Genomic DNA, 24,289 nt, shown 5'->3' on the forward strand with positions numbered 1-24,289 from the left:
CATTGCCTATGTGATGAACTCAGGCAACAAACATCAAAAGCCAGCTGAGGAAACTGGGGATGCTTTCAACTCCCTGCACAGCTCCAGTAAACAAGGGAAGGGGATGTCAGGCCAATTCCCCATCCAGGCACCCACATGTATCCCTTGGTTCTGGAGCACAGTCAGGGGTTTGGCTGTTTGCTTTCAGGTCTGCACAAGCAAAGGATAAGCACGGAGGGAGGGCTGATGTCCTGCATGTCCTGCATACTGGGCCTTGATAAGCAGGACAACCTGTCTCAGGAGATCAGCATCTTCAGGATAGAGATGTAGATAACATCTAAATCATGCTTTGACTTGAATAATGAATGCTGTCTTCCCTCAGACAATTCCCACTGAATTAAGTCATTGGCCATATCATGCCTTACACAAAACCATTACTGTTGGTTAACATGACATTCAAAATCCCAGGCTTCTTGATTTTTTTTTCCACCTAGAAGTTAAAACTCCAGTTTTCCAAATCGTTTTTCCTCCTACTGGCATCTCTAACTGGGAGAAAGCTCTGCTCTACTCCGGGTCACTGCCCCTCCATGCTTAGCTACCAACGTCCCTCGAGCCTCCTCCAGCTCTCATTCTCATAATAATTAATTTTTGTGAGGTCAGAGACAGAAAAATGTCAGAGTGGTTCACTCAGTCCTGCAGCCTGGTACAGGCTTAGAGTCCTCACGCTGCTATTAGCAGCTGTATGGTCTGAGGACCAGCAAATGAGCCCCACTACTACTGCTGTTCATCACTCTTGCCAGCAAGGACATTCTGACCACCTGAATGGAGAAATTAATTTCAGGAAGAAAGCTGCTTCTGGCTCCTGCCTCCCTGATTTCCAACCATCTGCATTGTTACCTTTTCTACTTAACTTAATTGGTACAGGGCCATTCTCAGCTCACATCTCCTAACAAACATGTTTCCCGAGATGATTTGCTATTCACACCCTAACAAAAGAGGAAAGTATTCTCTGCTCATGATAGGAAAAGCCTCTTCAGCCTATTGAACTGTTCTGTTAACCTCAGACAAAGCCCTGTAATACAACCTAATTGTGAGGGTGCCAAACAGCTTCTATAAATGTCCTCAGACCTAATGTCTTCATTTCTAGCTACCCAAAAAGATGACAAAAATATTCCTGAAGGAGCCATACCCACCAAAACGTGACTGGGCATAAACAATTAGATTGAAGCCCATGACTCTAGGCTGGATGCAGACGCAAAGGCAAAGCCTCAGCTAGGTGTGCAGAACACCCTGCTTTCTCCTGCACCTGACCCACTCTCTGAAGAAGTCCTCTAGAATTAGAAAGGCCAACATTTGGATGGCAAGAGCAAGGTGAATTAAACTTCTCTTTTGGGTTAGGGACTTGGAATGATTTGGGTTAGAAGGAACCTTAAAGATCATCTTGTTCTGACTCCTCTGCCATGGGCAGGGAGACCTTCCACTAGACCAGGTTGCTCAAAATCCCATCCAACCTGGCCTTGAACACTTCCAAGGAGGGGGTATCCACAATTTCCAGAAAATAACAACATATTTGGGGCACATCCAAGCTGCTGCTGATGTGCCTGATGAACACACAAATGATCCCAACCCTGAAAGCAACCAAGTCTTGTTTGCTTTCACTGTTTCCAGAGAAGCAGAAAAGCTAGACAGAGGTTAGAATATAAAATTTTGGGCAAGTGATCATCTTTTTTCTGTCATCTTTATGCACCACACCTAAGACAACATCAGCCTGAGTTGATGGCTGCTGTTCCAAGGAAAATAATAACTCATGGTTAGGAAGCTGCACAAAAATTCAGACCTGGAAAGGGACTGACCTGCAGAGGATTCAGATAAAGCTGCAGGGCTGACAAGCCCCTGGAGGCACACCAGGTTTCAGAGGACCACATTGCTATCAGCGAAGCAAATGGGAATGCCCTGGCCAGGTGCTGATGGATGCATCACTTACCCGGATATGGATCTGCTCTCCCACTGTAGGAGCACTCTCTCTTTTCCTCTTGACAGCCAACAAGTCAACAAGAGGACGGATGGTCATCCCCTGCAGCATAACCACAGAGACAAAACTCAGCCCTTCTTCACATCAAATGGTCCTTCACTGGAACCAAAATCACCTCCATGGGATGAGCCCCACTTACCTTGTTCTTTGCCAGCACAAGGCCTGCTGTTTGAGCTGGCTCCTTCTCATCTGTTTGGTTTTATTAGCAAGGTAAAACTCTGCAAAGCTTTGCCAGCTCTACAAATTCTGTCCTACCAACAGACAAACATTTTGTTTGCTTGTGGCACCAGCCTGTCAACAAGAGGTCACTTACAGAGAGGGGAAATGCTCCACTCTCCTCATCTGGCATCTCAAAGACCACAAAAAGTCAACCAATAATTGCAAGGTCAAGCCTGTGCCTTGCTCTTGCTTATATCCCACCAGATGGAAAGGGGCTTGAAAAGTTCAAAGTTCAACTGCCTGAAATGATGACAGTCCTTGAGATCCCCAGCACAGCCTCTGCCAGCATTGGTCTGCTAACTTCTTGAGGATTACATGTCACAGATCATTACTCCAACAATCTGTGACAGCCAGTCACTGGCTAAGTTTACAAATCAAAGCATCCACCTGGGGGAAAGGGTCAAGGGAAGAGTTTTAACATCCTCTAAGCCTTCAAGAGACAACATCTGAAGTGCTGCTGTGGTGCATTTCTTAGCTTGACTTTTCCACGAAATGACTTCTCTAGGACATGTTTACAGCAAAAATGATGGAGTGGTTGATGTTTATGACTTCTGAATGTCACAAATGCTGGCAGGGAGGAAGGTTGAACACATTTTTAATTGCAGAAACAATTAATGTGTCATTTTAATAGCAAATAGCAATAAAAACTGCATCACTGTTCAGAGTACCTAACATAAAACTCACAAATTCAGAAATAAGAGATACTACCAAAATTCAGCAATTTGGACTCTTGCCTTTACTGGATAACCAGCTGCATTTGTTTTCATTTTAAAGTGGCATTTTGGAGTTTTGTGATCAGAAATGTCTGAGTTACTTTGCTCCTTCCTGACCTTGGGAATCCCATGTGTCATGACCCAGCAGTGCACTCATGTAGCCCAGAAGGGAAATTGTATCCTAGGCTGCATCCAGAGGAGTGTGGCCAGCAGGGTAGGAGAGGGAATTCTGCCCCTTGGCTCTGCTCTGCTGAGACCCCACCTCCAATCCTGGTGTCCCCAGCATATAAAGGAGCTGCTGGAGTGAGTCCAGAGGAGAGCCACAGAGATGATCCAAGGGCTGGAGCACCTCTGCTATGGGGGTAGGCTGAGGGAGCTGGGGGTGTTCAGCCTGGAGAAGACTCCAGGGGAACCTTAGAGCTGCCTTCCGATACCTGAAGAGGGCAATCCTATAGGAAGGCTGCAGAGGGACTTTTCATGAAGGTGTCTAGAGACAGGACAAGGGGGAGTGGTTAGACTGGAGATTAGGAAGAAATTATTTTGAGAGAGGGTAGTGAGACACTGGAAGAGGTTGCACAGAGAGGTCGTGGATGGACGCCCCCTCCCTGGAGGTGTTCGAGGACAGGTTAGATGAGACATTGAGCAACCTGTTCTAGTGGAAGGTGTCCCTGCTCATGGCAGGGAGGTTGGGACTAGATGATCTTTAAGGTCCCTTCCAAGCTACACCATTCTATGAATGACTCATTCGCAGACTTAGGTGTCTGAAGGTTCATCTTGACACCTGCTCTGTTGTATCAATCTGTGTTTTCTGTGCTGAGCCACAGCAGTATCTTTCAGGTTTAGCTTTTAAGCAAGCTCACTGGCTCTTCTCCCCCTGTTCTGGTGGTGGCCTCAGCCACAAAATACTGCAGGTACCTGGAGCCTGAGCAAAGTCTGTCCTGATAGATGCTCTGTTCCTACTGAATGGCTGAAGGTCAAGGGGTCGCCCTTCTGACACCTACCCACCAGGGACCCTGTTTAACTCTCACCCTTTTGCATGCAGATGACATCACAGTTGAGCTTTGGAGCTTACACAAAATCTCTTTTGCCAGTCCTGGGAAGGATTTTCCGAAGCCTCAGCAGAATGGAGCTGCTGCTTTAGAACAACCTTTGTCTGGGCCTCCAGAGTGTCTCTGCATGAGCAGCGGTGCCTACTGACCAGATCTTTTCAGTTTCTGACCCACATTTGCATCTTAAAACTTGTCAGCCTCCACCTAAGTATGCTCTCCCTACCCCCAGCCCCTGCTCTCTCTTTTCAGTCTCAAATCTGCCTGCAGTCCAGCTGCCCTGAGGGTCTCAGCTCCAAGCCCGTCAGCATGTCACACTTGTTGACCATTTTTGCAGCTCATGCTGTGGATTAGGTGGACATAAGGAAGCAGAGAGTCAACTCCAACCCTCCACATTACCCAGAGAGGTTCAGGGAGGCCAAGTGGAAGGAATGTGCTCTTGGGAGGTGATGTTCAGCTGTGTGGCCACTCAGTAGCTGCCACCAGGACTTACCATCTCCCAGAGCCCCAGCAGTTGCTCTGCTCCCTCCATCTGAGGGCAGGAGGAGGGCAGCCCTGGCTCAGCAGCTCCACATGGAACTGAAGTCTTTCAGCAGCATCTCTTGGGGAGCTTTTCTCTGCAGCATCATTTCCAGACTTCTATCCCACTTGCTTCAGTCCTACAGAGACCCACTCCTAAAGTCTTGTGTCAGAGCACAGCATGGAGCCAGCCTTGCTCACTTTGCACCAGGCAAACCCCAGGTTCCCACCACCGCCTCCTTCAATCGTGACACTGCTGGCCAGGTGAAATAAGAGAGGTGCTTCAGAGAAACCCCATAAGGAGCCTCGTCCTTAGACCCGCTGCTGGGCCGAGAGGAGGCAGGGAGTCACATCCAAACCCTTCATGCCAGGGAAGGCTGCAGGAATGTTTTCACCACTAGATGTCAGAGCCACGCCGAGAGCTGCCTGCCTGCTCCTCCCGAGCTGCGCTCCGCGGCGCCGGGCCGCACGGCCACTCCTCTGTGCCCAAGGGAGAGGAGACCTTTCTCCAGCACACGCCTGGAGGAGAGAGCAGTATCTGCACCGGGTTCTGCCCCAGCAGCAGGCTGGCCAGCCGGGGTCCTTGCTACCTATGCAACCGTGGGCAGGAGTCAGAGGTGGCACCTCCTGTATGCTCCCCAAGAGCACCCCAAGCTACAGATCACAGAATCGTTTGGGTTGGAAGGGACCTTTCAAGGTCACCTAGTCCAACAATCCTGCAGTGAGCAGGGACATCTTGAACTAGATCAGGTTGCTCAGAGTCCCAACGACCTGACATGGACAGGTTGCAGAAATGTGGTTTCTACCATCTCTCTGGGCAATCTTGGGCATTGTCTCACTACCCTCAGTGTGAAAAAAATCTTCTTTAGATTTAGTCTAAACCTCCTCACATTTACCTTAAAGCCATCACTCCTTGTCCTGTTGCAGCAGCCCCTGCTAAAGAGTTTCTCTACATCTTCCTTACAGAGCCCTTTAAATACTGAAAGATTACAAGAAGATCTCCCCCAAGCCTACTCTCCTCATCCCTTCTCAGCTGCTCCTACAACCCTTCTACAGGATGGGGCTTTGCAATACAACACCCATGGTGGAAATCAGTCTTTAAAACAATAACAGCAAGGAGGAGAAGGAGGAGAAGGAGGAGAAGGAGGAGAAGGAGGAGAAGGAGGAGAAGGAGGAGAAGGAGGAGAAGGAGGAGAAGGAGGAGAAGGAGGAGAAGGAGGAGAAGGAGGAGAAGGAGGAGAAGGAGGAGAAGGAGGAGAAGGAGGAGAAGGAGGAGAAGGAGGAGAAGGAGGAGAAGGAGTTATTATTATTATTATTTTAAAGTACATTCCTGCTTTCCCCAATACACTAAATACAGCAATTAGAAACAACCCAAGAATCACCAGGGCAGAAAGCAGGTAGCAACAGGGCTTAGGGATCAGTTATAAAAGAAAAAAATAGAAGCAAATGAATCAAATGTGCCATGACTTTTTTAGTGCCTTCTGCTTTCCCTTACTTTTATAACAAGTAACACACCCCATGTTTTTTCCAGTGGAAGCACTAAAGCAATCCCCTTCCTGCTGCATCATCACAAAGTAACTGCAGCTGCTCTGCTGCACGGATGTGGAAACATCTCAGGCAGGCATGCAAAATATTTTGATAGGCAGGTAATGACTGTTGGTGCTCCAGCTGTTAGATGCACCACTAAAAAGGAACTCATTCTCAGAGTGTGCTAAGAACATTCCTTCAGAATTAGGTCCCTTTAAATTGTCCCACTTGTGAACTACCAACACTGAGACAACCAACCACAAACCTCTTAACATTCTTGCTGCCTATGTTCAGAGGCTTTGGAATATCTCCAGTATCTTCCATCTCCTCAACTATGGGATCAGTAAAAGTGACCTGCACTGCTGCATGGCTCAAGTGACATTTCATTTCCTAACAAGGGGTTCTTACCTTGCTCAGACAGCACACTAGTTGTAGAAGTTGCATTGTGTTGGCTTTGCTCTCACATAAAACACATCAAAGCTCTACTTCAGAGAGGAAACCTTTGCCAGTAGCATTCTGGACAATTTTCACCACTGTTATCCCAGTTATGGATGGATCAGGTCAAAGATGGGGTAGGTCATCATGGCAAACACTTCAGCACATAGTGTAAGTCAACAACTGCTAGTCACAACCTCATGGACCTGTGACACATTCTCACATCTCCTGCCTCTTTCAGTAATAACATTAAATCTTTCTATGCCTTATCACACTCCATGGATGGAGAGTTTTAATGACTGGTAAATCCTTCTATTCATCCTGTGGCTTAGTACTGATTAGTATTGGAAAAGGACCCAGAGGTGATGGCTAACAGCTTATTGAATATGAGCCAACAGTGTGCCCAGATGGCCAAGAAGGCCAACAGCATCCTGGTCTGTACCAGCAGTAGTGTGGCCAGCAGGACTAAGGCAGTAATCATCCACCTGTACTCAGCACTGGTGAGGCTGCACCTCAAATACTGGGTTCAGTTTTGGGCCACTCACTACAAGAAGGACATTGAAGTGCTGGAGCATGTCCAGAGAAGGGCAACAAAGCTGGGGAGGAGTGTAGAGCACAAGACTTCTGACAAGTGGCTGAGGGAACTGAGGTCATTTAGCTTGGAGAAAAGGAGGCTGAGGGGAGACCTTCTCACTCTCTACAACTCCCTGGAAGGAAGTTGGAGCCAAATGAGGGTTGGTCTCTTCTCTCAAGCAGCAAGTGACAGGATGAGAGGAAACAGCCTCAGATTGTGCCAACAGACATTTAGGTTGGACATGAGGAATAATTTCTTCCCTGAAAGGATTGTGAAGCCCTGGAATAGGCTGCCTAGAGCAGCAGTGCAGTCACCATCCCTAGAGGCATTTAAAAGATATATAGACACAGTGCTTAGGGACATGGCTTAGTGGTGAACTTGACAGGGTCGGGTTACTGGTTGGCCTCAATGATCTTAAAGATCTTTTCCAGTCTAAACAATTCTGATTTGGGGGGGAGTGGGGAAATCATTAAAAAATCATGCTCATTCCATGCACCTGCTAATGATAGGATGATACTGAGATTGTTTTTACCTGTATGAACACGGTGAAGAGGATGACAACAGTTGTTGCTGCGATGAAGAGCTTCTTCCTGTGAAAGTCAGGGAGCAAGAAAACCAAAGAGAAACAAATGGCTCCTCGGAGGCCCCCATATGCTATGATGAATTGGTCTTTGCCAGTGATGGTGTTCACATGAAATCTGTTCACAAAGAAAGTCAGCACAAGGACCCCTGAAAAGCAGAAAAGAGGATGGGAGCACATCAGACAACAATAACACACACAGACAAAAATAACCCAAAAAAACAATGAGGTAAAACTCATCATCTTATGATATATTTTACAGTAAAACATCACTGAACACCAATCACAAGGCACTGGCCACGGCCCAAGGTGGTGTGTTCCCAACATGCCACTGCAGAAGGGCTTTTCTCCCAGCCTGGTCCAATGGGTTTGCATTTGTCTTGTCCAAACACAAATTAATCCTCAATAGATTTCGGACTTGGGGGATTATACAAACACCACTGACTGGCCACAGCTCTAGGGGTTTGCATGACTAGGAAAGTTTAGGTAGCCAAACCTTGTAGCAAATTCTCTTGTTTTTTAACTCAGCCTTGTGCTTGTCTCAGTCCAGCTCAGAAAGAGAGTTTCCTTCAGGACTCTCAGCCCTGCAGGGAAGTTTCAGTATCATCCCATTCCCATGGCCATGGATGCTCAGAACATGATCTTTACCTGAGGACTTGGTGTTAAGCATCAGCTCAGTGCTGAACAGCCAATAAGCACTGGCAACACAGGGTGCATCAGCACTTTTACTTTGATGGTAGTTAAAGCTTTTAGAGCAATTCCATGGTCAGGGACCAATGGAAATTTTACTCTTGTAATGATACAGAGCCCGATTCCTAGAACTGAGTTGAAACATTGATTGCTTTATTCTGACTGATATCAAAAGACTGAATTGCTTGGATTGTAAATGCTCTTGAGGTAAACCACCAGCAACAATTCAGGCATGAGTTACCCCCTGGTTTCCCACAGAGTAGTTGGGATCAGCAGCTGCCTTCTGCCTGTGTTAATGGTGCTTCTTCACAAATCATTCACTCCAGAGATTTATGCTGTATGAATTTAAGGCTATGTAAGGTGACACAGCCATTGGTGTAATTTATAGTCATTTACAGTCAAATTTATAGTGATTTATTAGCTGCAAATACATAAACAGATGCAGAAAGGTACAAGAAGCCAGGCCTTAAATCAGCAAGTTCTGATCTTGATACCAACAGATAAGATAAACATGTTGTTTCCTGAAGATTAATGACCATTGTGAGAGCTGATGGCACAGGCTGTAACTGACTTGTGCTAGGAATTAGCTGCAGCCACATCACTGTTGCTTGTCTGAAGGGTGTTTGGAAAACAAATCAGCTCCCAGAAGAGTGCCTTTGCAATATGTACACATCAAACACCCTCCCAGGCAGGTGCAACTAAAAATAGCTCAGCTTTGATTACACATCAGACTGGTCTGGAGGAAACAAAAAACTGGGGGTGATCAGGAACAGGGAATTCAACTAAATGATCTTTGCAACACCTTCCCCATCTCCAGAGCTCTGTGGAGCAGGTGCCCAGACCAGCAGATGTAAACTACTTCAGTTTCAAGGTATTAACAAATTAATCTATTAACAAAATATATCTCAGAGCACAGCTGCAGCTGCTGTAAAGCTCAGGCAGCGTTGATGATTTAAAGGAACAAAGTTTTCTTGAACTCGTATCCTGGCCTTTGTCTTAATTGAATCCTTCCTCATAAGTTATTATTAGCATTCCCTAAATGAATTCATGGCCAGTTTACCCCAAGAGAAGTCATGGCATTAATCATTTTGTGCAGAATGTATTTTGTTCTGGAGATATACCTTATAACAGCAGAAGAAAACCTCCCTGGTTCTTGGCTGACAGTAGAATAGAAGTGCTGTCATGAAACTAATTCATCCTGCTTTCTAGATTACCTCTCATATCAAAGTAATTCCAGTCTCCAGGCTTCAGCAGAATCATTTCTCATTCAAGAGCACTGGGAGGATCCAGTAAATGACAACTTAGACCCTAATCCCAGCACTGTCAACCCAGAAGTCCCCAATTCCTGTATGCAGACTCCGTGGGTGCCTCCCATTTCTGGATCAGTGCCTCAAGCTGCTGGATGAGTCTGAGCAGGTCAGGGGCTAATCTCAACCACCACCTCCACAGCAGGAATGTCCCAGCAGCAGCACCTTGCCCAGTTTGCATCCTACCAGCCTGCAGAAAAGGGATCAGACATGCAAGATGATTTTCAGCCCCTGGCTTGTGTGTCTTCATTTAATCCAAGGGGGATTTTGACTATAAAAAGAGGCTTCTTTCCTGGCTGCAGCACTGAGCCCTTCCCTAACACTTTGCTGCATCAGAAGAGCTGTGTTTAGAGAGCCAGAGGATTTTCAGTCTGCTTCTGTAATCTTACAATGAAGCATCTTTTCAGCTAGAAAAAAATAAAAAGTCAAACTCAGAACAACTTCTCTTCTGAGCAAATAATTTCAGAGCAAGCCACCATCTGAACTTGCCCCCAGCTGACTAACAAGCACATTTCCAAGTGCATTTATGGTGCAGAGTTATTAAAACAAACCTTGGCATGTGCATTACCAGCTAATAAACCCCATTCTGCTCTCTCTTGCTAATCAGGGCCTAGCCTGTTTAAGCAATTTCTTGAGGTGCCTATCGAATTTGAGTTCACTGCTTGACTCAGTCATTTGTAAACATAAATCCTGCTGAATGCTCCCAAACTCTTTGCCAAAAAAAAAAAAAAAAGTGTGCTCTGTTCTAATTGCAGATAGAGTTAATATACAAAAGCAGCCATAAATGAGAAGGGAGGGACTCAGCACCCACTTAGGTGACAGCCAAGGCTCATTGTAAGAGGCAATGGAGAATCAGCCTCTCCAAAATTCAGCTGGAGACAATGCTAAAACAGAGCATCTATTTTATTTTTTTTTTCCTGGTCATTTACAATGGATGAAAATGGGATCCTAGAGTATTCTAGGACCAGGATTTGGGGTTTCATCATAACTGCTCTCCAGAAGATTATCTTTGGAGACTATTTTCATGCATAGCTCTCTTCCTTTAGTTATCACTAAGTCACTTTTTTTAATGTGCAATAGGTTTCCCAGGGAGGTTGTAGAGTCTCCATCCAAGGAGCTGACCAAAAGCTGTCTGGATACAGTCCTGCCAAGTGACCCTGCTTAGGCAGCAGGTTGGACCAGATGATCTCAAAAAGTCCCTGCCAACCTCAGCAATTTCCTGATTCTGTGCAATTCTGACATTCCCAGTCCTTAGCTGAAATCCCTGAGCAGGAGCAGAAGCATCCTCCCATTTTAGGTCCTGCTCTTTGTCCACCCAGCAGTAAGCTGTAAAGCAAAACAGCATCTCCAGGGACAGCTGTGTGAAGGTTCCTCCAGTTTCCCATGTAAGGCTGCTGCTGTACACAAACTTGTTATGAAATAAATCCCTTAAACCTCTGCAATTTAGAATATGCAGCCAGAGGCCCCCTGGCTTGGCATGGCTCTCTGATCCCAGGCTATGCTCTTACAGCCTCCCTACTACTGCAGAGACATCAAGAGACTAAGATATACTGACATGGAAGAGGAGATCACAGCAATCAAAGAAGGGTCTAAGACTGAAGCATCAATAAAAGAGAGATTGTGAGAATTTCTATTTTGTCACCAGCTCTGTCTGTGGTGACAGGACCAGGAGAGGACAGGGAAATGCTACTGAGGGAGTGACAGAGGAGGAGGGAAGCAGCAGCTGGGGTGTCCCACTTCAGTCCTTGCATTCACATCTGGGATACCACACAGCACAAGCAGGAAAGGATGATGATGATGAGGGCAGGAGCATTCTCTCTTTTAATGGAAGCCCAAGTTTCACTTCCATAAACACTAACATCAAAAATAAATCAATCATTTCACCATACCCAGTGCTCTCCAAAGGAGACAGAAAATGACAGTGAAGCAAATGTATGGCCAGTTCCACTCATGGTTTTCTCCAATGGTGGAAACTCCAAGGAAGATGAAGATGAGGGTATCACTGACACTGCTCCACATCTTCATGAAGTACTTGACTGTGGTGTGAGACTTCAGAGAGATGTTGGCCTCCACGTAGCGTTTCATGCCCATGGCACAAGCAATGATGCTGAGAAGAGAGAAACAAACCAAGAGGTTTTTCTTCTTGAGCACACAAATAGACACATTCTTATTAGTATTCATTAAAAAAAAATTAATAGATGTTTGCAGACATCTCACTGGGTAGTGCTTCACTTCTTACTTCAGACCAAGATCAGGGGGACCACCAAGAAAATAAGATACTGTATAGGTTGACCAGACTGTTTGAATCTGGTTTTAAACAGGTGAATAATTCACCATCTGTTGCATTAATCAAAGGCACACAGCACTACCCACAGCTAACTAGACCAAACTCTTCCCATCACAAGACAGGTTTCAGTTGTTTAACTCTGCCAAACTCATCCAGGCTGAGAAGTTTCATGCTTGGAAATCCACTTTATGTGTCTGTATGAGAGAAAGACATTGGAGGGAACGGAAACTCACTTCTCAGCACGAGAAATGTGTGAATCACAGAACTGTAGAGGTTAGAAGGAACCTCTGCAGATCATTCAGTTCAGCCTCCCTCTCAAAGCAGATTCACCTAGAACAGGTTGCTGAGGAATGCACTCAAGTGGGTTTGGAATCTCTCCAGGGAAGGAACGTCCACAGCCTCTCTGAAGCCTGGGCCAGGGCTTCAGCACCCTCACAGGAAAGAAGTTTATAGTTAATTTTAGGTGGAACCTTCTCTGCTCTAGTTTGTCTGTTGCCCCTTGTCCCGTTGCTAGGCACCATTGAAAGGGTCTGGCCCTATCCTCTTGACTCCACCCTTTAGCTATTGATCAGCATTGAGCAGATCACCTCTCAGGCTGCTCTTCTCCAAAATAAAGAGCCCCAGGGCTCTCAGCCTGGGGGAAAAAGGGGACTGGAGGAGAGGAAGGGAAAAGGAGACCGGAGGAGAGGAAGAAGAAAGAAAAGAAAAAGAAAAAAAAAAAAAAGAGAGAGAGATAATAGATAAAAGATAATAGAAAAAATAGAAAAAAATATAAATTTAAAAAAATATATAATAGATCAAGCAAAACCCATTTGCAGAATTGTTTAGCAGACTGAGTTGCACTCACAGATTTATTTTCTTTTAAACAAATTGATTTCTGGCTATCAAATTATTTTTCAAGGAAACAAACTGCCAAGATCTACTTCTCCTAATGCAGTATTCCCTGCTCACAAATGACTGAATGGTTCGAAATCAAGATATATAATGGAGGCATTTGTGATTTGGCAATTCCAAAAGCAGCAGTGCAGGAATCAGCTGCCTCTGCAGTTGTTTTGCTTCTGGAACAATGCATTATTCAAAAGAATAGAAAATGGGTTCCATAATGGGTACAGGAGATGGTGATTGATAGGAGCAGACACCATTAGGATTGAATGTTTTCTGCTCCATGATGATTATGCAGCTTATTTATTTCACTGCTCTGTCTTATGCTCCTATAAATAGGCTTTCTCTTACCTATTCCCAGAGCTAGAATTGTTTTCAGTAATGCTGGAATATTGCTCATATTAACCACTTGGGGAAACAAAATCTGCATGACAGAGGAATGGTTTTATACCCACAGCAGCAGCATTGCTTTTAAAATTGGTCTCCCAGCTCCTCCTGTGCCTGGCTGCTATCTGACTTCATTTGTTTATTTTCTTTTTCTCTTCATTACTATCAGATTTACAGCTGTTTACACTGCAGCAGCCCTAAGTGCACTTTGTAGCCCTTTGGGAAACATTAAATGGCTGTGACCCTCAGCACCAACAATTTAGGTGGGAAAACCAAATGCAACAGATATCAGCCTGCAGAAAGCAGGAGGACCAAACCACTCTGGGTTTCATCTGCTTTCTGAGGTGAGCTTTCTTTGACCAGCAGGATTATATCCATTACTATATCTGGATTATATCCCTTGTTAGATCTGTCTGTTCTTCAGCACATTCTCTGCAAGTGAAATGCACAATGGGTAAGCAAGAAGCTGAGTTACGTCTCTTAGAGTTGAAAAATTTGGCCCCGCATTATTCATTTCATTGAAAGACCTACCTAGTGAAAAAAGTAATTAATTGGCTGCTTTATTTGCACCACCACAGGTGAGAGGCTGGCCTTCTGGAATGCAGCTTTGCAGTGAAGGACCTGGGAGTGTTGGCAGACAAGGTCACCATGAGCCAGCAATGTGCTCTTGTGGCCAAGAATGTCAATGGTTTCCTGGGGTGCATTAAGAAGAGTGTGGCCAGCAGGTTGAGGGAGGTTCTTCCTCCCCGCTACTCTGCCCTAGTGAGGCCACATGTGGAGTTCTGGGTCCAGTTCTGGGCTTTCCAGTTCAAGAGAGACAGGGAACTAATGGAGAGAGTTCAGGGAAAGCTGTATAAATGCTTAGGGGCCTGGAGCATCTCTCTTATGATGAAAGGCTGAGAGACCTGGGGCTGTTTAGTCTGAAGAAGGGAAGATCAAGAGGGGATCTTCTCAATGCTTATCAATAGCTGAAGGTTACAGGGCAAGAGGATGGGGCCAGACTCTTCTTAGTAGTGCCCAGTGATAAGACAAGGAGCAATTGGTACAAACTGGAACACCATCTAAATGTAAGGAAAAACTTCTTTGCTCCGAGGGTGCTGAAGCCCTAGCCCAGGCCACCCAGAGAGGTTGTAGAATCTCCTCTGGAGAGATCCCAAACCTGCCTGGACACTGTGATCCTGGGCAACTTGCTCTGGTCCCTTGCAACCACCACCATTCTGTGATTCTGTAATCTATGAATTAGAAATTGTGAAAGACCAAATTTACAGAACCAAACAGTTTTGCTCCTCTGATCCTGAAAGTTGTGTGGGAATTCATGAGCTGGTAGCTGGCACAGTGTGGGACAGCTGCTGCAGCCAGCCAGTCCATGTCTGCCCCATATTGCTGTACCCTCACTCTACAAAAGCTTCACAGAGCAACCTGCCTGTGCTCTAAAGTGCTTTTAGACTGAAGAATTGCAAGAATTTGGGGGTTAGTACCTTCCAAACCTCCACCTCTGATAACTTTGGCTGAACTTGGTCAGTAGACTTCCAGCACTACTGGAGGTAATGGGTATGAGCCTCAACCAGGAGGAGAGACAAACTCCTGAGCTAGGTCTCAACCTCTGGCAATTAGTCAGAATCTCCAGAGCAGTGGTTTCCATTAGACCCCTCCACACCCAAACAGCAGGAATTATTTCCAGGCTTCAGCTCTGCACAGAAACACAACTCCCACTCTATCATTCTTTGTTCTGCCACCATGGTCTGCCTCAGCATGCCCTTGAGGCCACCACCCAAAGCTGGCTGGTAGGTAGGGCATGCAGATGAGAGGGAGAATGCTAGAACAAATGTGCTGTCAACTGGGATCAAACCCTTCTGAGGAGTTGATCCAATACTCCTTGCAGCTCTTCAGCTGTTGGTTGACTTGGTGACATGGAAAATACTGAAATATGCCAAGAAAAATCTCTTCTGGCTCTGCCAAATCTACCAAACATCTCACTGCTTTCCAAACAAAATCCATGGAGATCAGACAAACATTCCTCAACCTACATAAACCAATCAGGAGCTTGCCCAGCAGTAGTCATCTGGATTGTTTGTGACTTGCAGCCATCACCATGGATGTGTCATTGTGTAATGTATGAAATGGAGTTATACCTTTGGTCCTCCACAGCCTTTATCCTCCTTGTTTGCTGCCATACACAGATTTCCACCTAAGCAAACTTGATTTGAAACTTTTTCTGCTACCTCTCAGTAAGCATTTGCAGCCCAGAAGGCCAATGGCAGCCTGGGCTACATCAAAGGAAGCATGGCCAGCAAGCAAGAGGAGTGACTGCCACTTTACTCTGCTCAGGTGAGACCTCACCTGGAGTGCTGTATCCAGCTCTGGGGGCTGCCAACACAAGAGAGACGTGGACCTGACAGAGTGGGTCCAGAGGAGGCCACAAAGATGATCAAAGGGATGGAGAAACTCTCTTATGAAGACAGGCTGAAAGAATTGGGGCTGTTCAGCCTGTATGAGGCTCTGGGGAGACCTTAGAGCTGCATTTCAATATCTGAAGGAGACTTACAGGAAGGCTGGGGAGGGATTGTTTAGAAGGGCTTTTGGTGATAGGATGAGAGCCAATGGTTTGGAACTGCAACAGGGGAGATTTAGGTTGGATATAAGGAAGAAGTTCTGCACAATGAAGGTGATGAAATACTGGAACAGGCTGCCCAGGGATGTGGTTGAGGTCCCATGCCTGAAAGCATTCAAGACCAGACTTGGTGTAGCTCTGAGCAGCACCCCTGGTTTTTGCCCAGGGGGAGTTCTTGCGCTGTTTATAAATACCTGTAAATATTGTCTATTTTGTATATATTCATTGTATTTCATTTTAGAGTGTAGTTTTGCTTGTAAATACAGTTTCCATTTGCTTCCAACTGAGCAAATTTAATGTTGGGGAGAATTTTCAACCCACCCCAAGGAGGGCTGGACAAGGCCATCTTTGAGGGTCTCTTCCAATGCAATGCAATCTGTGGGTGTGCCAATGCAGCCAGAAAGCTTTCCCGGGCAGGTGAGAAGCTGGGGCAGGGGAAACTCACGCAACGATGCCCGAGAGGTGGAACATCTCCGCGGTGAGGTAGGAGAGGTAGCTGTAGAGGAAGACGAAGAGCGGCTCGATGACGCGGATGTCCTTGGTGAAGCGTGTGGTGAAGGCGGCCGTCAGCCCGAAAGCCAGCCCCACCAGAACGCCTCCCAGCCCCACCACGAAGAACTTCCCGACTCCTGCCACCACGTCCACGCTTTTGACCGCGGGCATTTCGCAGAAGGAGCGGAACAGCTTGTACAGCACCTGGCGGGGAGAAAGGAAAGGGCACAGCCAGCCCGTAACGAGATACTCCCTAGACATGGCCATAGGTAGCAACGAGGCTGAAAGGCGCTGCAGGGGCAGCATCTGCCTCTGGAGGTCAGGCTCCTACCAGGGGAGGGCTGTGCACCCAAGTGAATTTCTATGTCTATGAATTGAATGTCTCAGATGTAGTCAAAGATAGCACAGAATGACAAAGCAGTATGGGTTGGAAGGGACCCCTGGAAGTCATCCACTCAACTGCCCTGCTAAACCAGGGTCACCTACAGTAGGGTGCCCAGGAATGCAATGTCCAGGGTGGGTTGGGAATCTCTCCAGAGACTCCACAACCCTCCTGGGCAGCCTGTTCCAGTGTTGTGCCCCTCACAGTGAAAAACGTTTCCTTGTGTTTCCATGGAACTTCCTATGCCTCAGCTTCCACCCATTGCCCCTTGTGCTGTCACTGGGTATCACCAAGCAGAGCCTGGCTCCATCCTGCACTCACCCCACACATCTTTAACAACACGAATGAGGTTACCTCTCAGGCTCCTCCTCTCCAAGCTACAGAGCCCTCAGCTCCCTCAGTCTCTTCTCATAATATTCTCTCTTCCCAATGTTCACCTGGAAGCTTCTCAGCACCTCAGACCAGAGAAGCAGACAGAGGATTCCCTTGCTAGAAGAGGCTGTTGATGCTTTTTCCCCCTAGATCTCTGGTCTAGGAAAGTTATTCTACCTCTTTACTCTGCCCTGCTGAGACAGTTTTGGGCTCCTCAGTTCAAGAGAGACAGAGACCTGCTGGAGAGAATCCAACAGAGAGCCACGAGGATGCTCAGGGGTCTTGAGCATCTCCCCTGTGAAGAGAGACTGAGAGCCCTGGGGCTCTTTAGTCTGGAGCAGAGAAGACTGAGAGGGGATCTGATCAATGTCTCTCAATATCTTAGGGGTGGGTGTCAAGGGGAGGGGGCCAGGCTCTTTTGGGTGGCTCACAGTGATAAGCCAAGGAACAATGGGTTCAAACTAGAACATAGAAGATTTCATCTCAACATGAGGAGAAACTTCTTTCCAGTGAGGGTGACAGAGCCCTGGAACAGGCTGCCCAGGGGGGTTGTGGAGTCTCCTTCTCTGGAGACTTTCCAAACCCAGCTGGATGCATTCCTGTGCAGACTACCCCAAGTGCTCCTGCTCTGGCAGGGCAGTTGGAGCTGATGATGTCTTGAGGTCCCTTCCAACCTCTGATACACTGTGAGCCTCTGATCTCACTCTCACCCCTCAGCAGCTGCCCAACCTTCCCCTGCAGATGAAACACTGCAGGCCTAGCCCTTACCACCGTCACGGCATCGTTCAGGAGCGACTCCCCAAAGACCAGGATGTGCAACCTCTCATTGACATGGATCTCCTCAAACACAGCCAGCACCGCCACGGGATCCACCGCCGCGATCAGGCTGCCGAAGAGCAGGTTGTGCAGCAGCGACACGTCCTGCAGCTGGAAGGCTTTCACCTGGCAGATCCCATAGAGGGAGAAGCCGATCCCAAACACGTTCCATATGGTCCCCACCACAGCGTAGAGGAGGATAGTGCCGATGTTCTCAAAAAAGGGGCGGCTGGGCATGAAGTAGCCTGCATCCAGCACGATGGGCGGCAGGAGGTAGAGGAAGAAGATGTCGCTGTCCATAACAGGCGGGGACCTGTCGTTCAGGCCATAGATGATTCCCCCCATGATGAGCCCCACAAATATCAGCAAACAGCTCTCGGGAACGACAGAAGGCAGCTTGTTATACAGATGAAACCCTGGAAGCAGATGGAGGGAGACAAAAAATGTATTCTTTCACCGGCCTGAAGAGCACCAACCAGCTCAACAACCAGGCTGAGGAAGCTCCTCACGCTTCCACCTTCAGTGGGCTGAGCTTTGGAGCAGCAGCAATAAATGCCCACAGTTAAGGTGAAGCTGTCCAAGATGAAATTGGCTGGAAAAATCTGAAAAGTCACTGAAAATACCAAATAGTCTCAAACTACTGCAGTTCATCACAGCATAAGGCTGGAGATGTGTTTTGAGGTATTATAAAAAGAGAAAAACCCTAAATCTGCAAAAATGAGGAGGGATTGGGAGTCGTTTATGATGTGCTCTAGTTTGGATGCCATCCTCAGCACAACAAGTGATAGTTTTAAACACAAGAGAGGCTCCATGAGTTAAAAAGCAATGAAATCAGAATAAGGAAGTCTCATTAATTACAAGTGGTGCCACTTTAAATAGTATTTAATCATTAAAACTTAAAAGTAGAGGTAGAATTGGCAGAAGTCCACTCCAGACAGCCTTGTACAACACCAAACGTTAGAGAGAAAGGCTGACAGCCACTACAAGGACTCTAGGTGAGGACTTCAAAAGTAATGTAAACAGTCCAAATTGGAATGGGAATAATAGTGGTAATAATGATAACAACAGCAATAATATAATGAAAATAAAAATAGCAATAAAATAATAATGACAATAATGATAATAATTCAAAATAAAAATAGCAATAAAATAATAATGACAATAATGTTAATAATTCAAAATAAAAATAGCAATAAAATAATAATGACAATAATGTTAATAATTCAAAATAAAAATAGCAATAAAATAATAATGACAATAATGTTAATAATTCAAAATAAAAATAGCAATAAAATAATAATGACAATAATGTTAATAATTCAAAATAAAAATAGCAATAAAATAATAATGACAATAATGATAATAATTCAAAATAAAAATAGCAATAAAATAATAATGACAATAATGATAATAATTCAAAATAAAAATAGCAATAAAATAATAATGACAATAATGATAATAATTCAAAATAAAAATAGCAATAAAATAATAATGACAATAATGATAATAATTCAAAATAAAAATAGCAATAAAATAATAATGACAATAATGATAATAATTCAAAATAAAAATAGCAATAAAATAATAATGACAATAATGATAATAATTCAAAATAAAAATAGCAATAAAATAATAATGACAATAATGTTAATAATTCAAAATAAAAATAGCAATAAAATAATAATGACAATAATGTTAATAATTCAAAATAAAAATAGCAATAAAATAATAATGACAATAATGATAATTCAAAATAAAAATAGCAATAAAATAATACAAAATAAAAATGATAAAAATTCAAAATAAAAATAGCAATAAAATAATAATGACAATAATGATAAAAATTCAAAACAAAAATAGCAATTAAATAATACAAAATAAAAATGATAAAAATTCAAAACAGCAATAAAATAATACAAAATTTAAATGATAAAAATTAAAAATAAAACCAGCAATAAAGTAATACAAAATTTAAATGATAAAAATTAAAAATAAAACCAGCAATAAAATAATACAAAATTTAAATGATAAAAAATAAAAATAAAAATAGCAATAAAATAATACAAAATTAAAATGATAAAAATTAAAAATAAAAATAGCAATAAAATAATACAAAATTAAAATGATAAAAAATAAAGACAAAAATCACCATCAAGACAAAAATCACCATCAAGACAAAAATCACCATCAAGATAATACAAATAAAATAATGATAATGAATCTGTGATCATTATCATTTCTTCATGCATGTTAACAAAGTTGAGATCTCATCCTAGAACATGCAGAACAGCACAAGGGAAAGACCATTTCCATCTGAAAGAAGTTCTCAGTTAAAGGAATCTCAGAAAGTTTTCCCTTCTAAGGAAAAAAAATGAAAATCAATTTTAAAAGACTTTCACAGCAGTAATTTAACAGAAGTGATCGTAATTGCTAGAGGAAAAAGAAAAAAGAAAATTTGCACTTCCCAATAGCCAGTTTTGCAGGAAAGAAAAGAAAAAAGCCAGGTCCATGTTCTACAAAGTACAAGATTTTTTAGATATTGTTAGACAAATAACCTTCCTGATCCTGAGAGGTTTTATGTAGGCTGTACAACACGCTGCCCATGGGCTGAATGATTCCTTGTGGCTGGCTGGACACTACACCCTCTCACAAGGCCAAGGAGTCTTCATTTTAAGAGGAAGGTATCAGTGGACAGCCTGTAGCTGCCAAGCTCACAGAGATGAAATCACACCTTCATGTGGACTGCAGTTCCAGATTTCCTCCTCCTGGACAGCCTGATACTTCTCCTACTAACAGCCACACCAGGCAGAGGTGTGAACTTCTAGATGGAACACCATCATTTCCAGCCCAAAAGGCAGTGGTAGTTATTCACCATGGCTACAGCATGTCTGGCAGACAACATGTGCCTCCTTAGGACTTGGCATCTTAGCTCAGGCTCCAGGACTGGAGGAGATGCCAAAACCACCTCTGCCCACAATGTACCCACAGAGAGCCCCTGCCCTTCCTCACCCTCTCAAGATGCCTTACCTATTTTGGCCAAGGATGCAAGCATGATCCACAGAGTGATTTCAAAGGGGACTTGGACGTGCTGGTAGTCCACAGAGAAAAAGGCATGCTCAGAGGATTCATTGCCCTGGGCTTCCTCGGGAGCCCAGCTGATATTCTCCAGGATCACATCCTCCAGCAGCGGCATCGGTGGGGACTCTGGTGGCTTGGAGGATGGAGGAGAGCAAGGACCCAGCTAGGACAGCAGCTGCAGCTTTGCCCCCTGGTCCCTGCCTGCCGCAGGGATTTGGCCTCTGGCTGCTCCCGGTTGGTGGGTGAGCGACTGGGAGCAGTGCTGGAGATAGCAGCATTTGTCTCACCCTCTTCTCTGGGCTGTTGCAAAGAGAGGAGCAACTGCTCCACCTCCCCCCACTCTCCTCCCTGGTCCATTAGTTTCTAGCTGGGAGACCTTGTGAGAGAATCACAGCCTTTGGCACCACATGCTCAAATAGGCAGGGGCTCTTCCTGTAGAGGCTTCCTTGAGGATACCTCATGCACCTTTAGACCAACTGCACATCTCTGAATGCTTGAGAAAGAGACAAGTTGCATTTTAGCCCTGACTCCTGACAGATTTCAGCTTCTGGTCTCTCAGAAACTCTTCTTGAAGGTGAAGAAAAAATATCTTCTAGGCTTTGATGGAACAGGTCTACCTTCCAGTGGGCTTCACTGTGTTTCTCCAGCACCCACAGAGAGAAGACCTGGCACCAACATTACTGATAATCACGTTCCATTTGGTCAAACAAAGCACCCAACTTTCCTGTGCTAAGCACAGAGCTGCAGTGCTGTGCTGGATGGAAGTCACTTGTGCTGGATGGAGATCACCTGTACTGGATGGAGATCACCTGTGCTGGGAAAACAAGTTTCAACAATTGCTTGAAGCTTCTTCCTATACCAAGGGCTAACATGAAAAGTTACATTCATCTCTTCACTGCTTGAAAATGGCATCAAAAACCGAGTGAGCTTGCTTAGGAGAGTTGGAGAGGCAGGGGAAAAAAAAACTTATTTGCAACAGCTGTCGATGTATTAATAAAAGAAGAGGGGGAAAAAACCATACTGGGGCAAATTCCTCTGTTTTGGAGTTTGATTGAAGTGGATGAAGTTTCAGCAGAGATGAATTTGGTCCAAAGAACACATGTAATTAAAATACAGAGGCCCCAGGCTGCTGCCAGCCTGATCGATGGCCTATTTGTTTCTCTTCAGCTGCCTAAATGACACCAAAATGAAGCTGCCAATAACAAGCTCCTGCCCCACTTTCCTGCTGGGAAGGCAGAACCCAGCCTCATGCAGAAACAGACTCTGAGTTTCTCAGAACCACTTTGAGCTCCCTGTTTCTGACCCAATTTGCAAAGCAGGAGGAGGATAAACTTTGGGAGACAGGGAAAATGCACTGACAACACTCCAGGAGTGACTCTTTTCTGCTTTCCCACGGTTAATCCGAGTTTATAGTGTGCCTTTACCAGCCTTGATGATTTGAAAGCAAAGCAACACTCAGTACAGCAGCCTCCTGCCAAACTGAGCTTTTTAAACTTGCTGCCATTTCTCCTTTTGTATATTTAAAAGGAAAAATAAACAAAACCACAGGACAGACACTTGCAGGATGGAAATCCCACAAGGATTTCCCATAGTTCAGTTCCAAAGGATCTGAGGTGGGGAGGATAGGAAGAGGCAAGAGGATGGGATCTGTTGTTACTCTGAAGGAGAGAGAATACACGCTTTTAACAGCACTTAAGAAGTAATTAAGAAATTATTCAGCCAGAGCTAAGAGCAGTAGGAGCAGTTCTGAGCCTGGGCTCACACACCAAGCCATCATATTCCCTCTTCCTGCTGAAATATTTGGCTCTGAATTTGGGAGTTTGAAGACTCACTTAATTTGGTGTCATGAAAAAGGAGTTTTGTTAATCTTCCATTTCCCCCTGCCCCAAGCAATCCATTCTGATTTTTGCTATTCTCAGGGAAAAGAAAAGGAAAAGGAAAGGCACGAAAGTTACTGATACATTTCCCTTAAGCCAAAAATGAAATGCTTGCATCTTGGAGGGAAAAGAGACCTGCAGTGAGGAGCTCCATAGCACTGCCTGGGAAATGGTTTTGTGCATAGAATCAATATCTATTTCATAATGGAACCAGCCATAAACAGCAGAGTTGGGGCAGTATCTGAGGAAGGTCAGCAGAGAGGGTAACATTTAAATATGCTCCATTTTCTCTACTGAAGTTAGCTTCTAAATCTGGGCCTTAAAGACTGAGCAACAATTAACCAGTGAAGACAGGCACGTGTCTGGATGTGTTCCTGTGTGATCTGGTACAGGTCATCCTGCAGGGGGATTGGACTGGATGAGCTTTGGAGGTCCCTTCCAGCCCCTAACATTCTGTGATTCTGTGTTCTCATTTACCCTAACTGCTGACCAAACCCCTCTGTCAGAACAGAGTAGAACACACTGTGGTTCTTAAGAAGGAAAAAGGGAAAGAGCCTGGGCCAGAACCCTGTGCACAGTTCATAATGAACCTGATTCATTAGTTTTCTTCTCTGCTCCTTTTAGTGAAGAGGGTTGTAGCCCCACAATAAGCTCCATGCACACAGATCAGTACAACCTCTCTACAAACTGGTTTCCATCCTGCAAACCTTTGAGCATCTCCTTAAAACTCCCTTTGCCTTCTTATATCGATTTCCAGCTCACCATACCTAACTCTGCAAGAATAACAAAAGGGTCTTTGCAGATATTTGGAGCATTGTGTTTCATTATAGTAACCACTTCCATGTTTGCTTTTAGGACTAGAAACTAATTTTTCTGTTTTGAATGGATTTACCTTGAAAGTCTATAGCAATAAGTTTGCTCCTTCCCTCAAGTCTCCCATGTATCCCTGCTCATATATTAGTTATAAATAAACCACAAGGCTAGGCCAAATGGGTTTGTTTCCATAGTTCTATGATAGCAGAGAGTGTTGCTCCTCTTGTAATGGGTATTGATGGTATTGAACCCTTTTTAATGTGAGCACTATTTGATTATATGTTCATCAACATGCTTTCATTTGGCTCTCATGTAACCCGGGCAACCTGTTGCAATGATTCACCTCCCTCAAGATGAAGAAGTGTGAACCTGGTTCAGACATCACTCAGATGATGTGACAGTTCCCTCTCCACCCACCCCAAACCAAGATTCAGACATATATCCTCATCTGAGCTGCTTCTGTGCCACAACTGTATCAGAGATACAGCTCTCTGATAAAAGGTGTGGGGCACACGTAGAAAAGCACCTTAAAAGTCACCCACACACTACATCTAACCAGCTTGTGTGAAGACAAAACATGCATGTGAATGATACCTACATCTGGCATGAAAATATGAGGTTTCCACTGCCATTTGTTCAGAGGCATGGTGTAAGATTTGAAGGAGGAAGGT

At 44.7% G+C, this 24,289-nt stretch overlaps 1 protein-coding gene across 1 annotated transcript in view; it reads right to left on the bottom strand.

Moving 5' to 3' along the window:
• Window positions 1-23,503, bottom strand: part of LOC128972721 (sodium/hydrogen exchanger 2-like) — a 35,130-nt gene extending 11,627 nt beyond the window's left edge. The window contains 8 exon segments of the mRNA XM_054388827.1: window positions 1,964-2,053; window positions 7,577-7,773; window positions 11,511-11,728; window positions 16,234-16,484; window positions 17,803-18,266; window positions 20,878-21,037; window positions 21,039-21,118; window positions 23,494-23,503. Of these exon segments, the coding sequence (XP_054244802.1) occupies window positions 1,964-2,053; window positions 7,577-7,773; window positions 11,511-11,728; window positions 16,234-16,484; window positions 17,803-18,266; window positions 20,878-21,037; window positions 21,039-21,118; window positions 23,494-23,503 (1,470 nt within the window).
• Window positions 23,504-24,289: the final 786 nt, after the last annotated feature.

Source organism: Indicator indicator, chromosome 17, assembly GCF_027791375.1.
Source record: "Indicator indicator isolate 239-I01 chromosome 17, UM_Iind_1.1, whole genome shotgun sequence".
NCBI lineage: Eukaryota > Metazoa > Chordata > Aves > Piciformes > Indicatoridae > Indicator > Indicator indicator.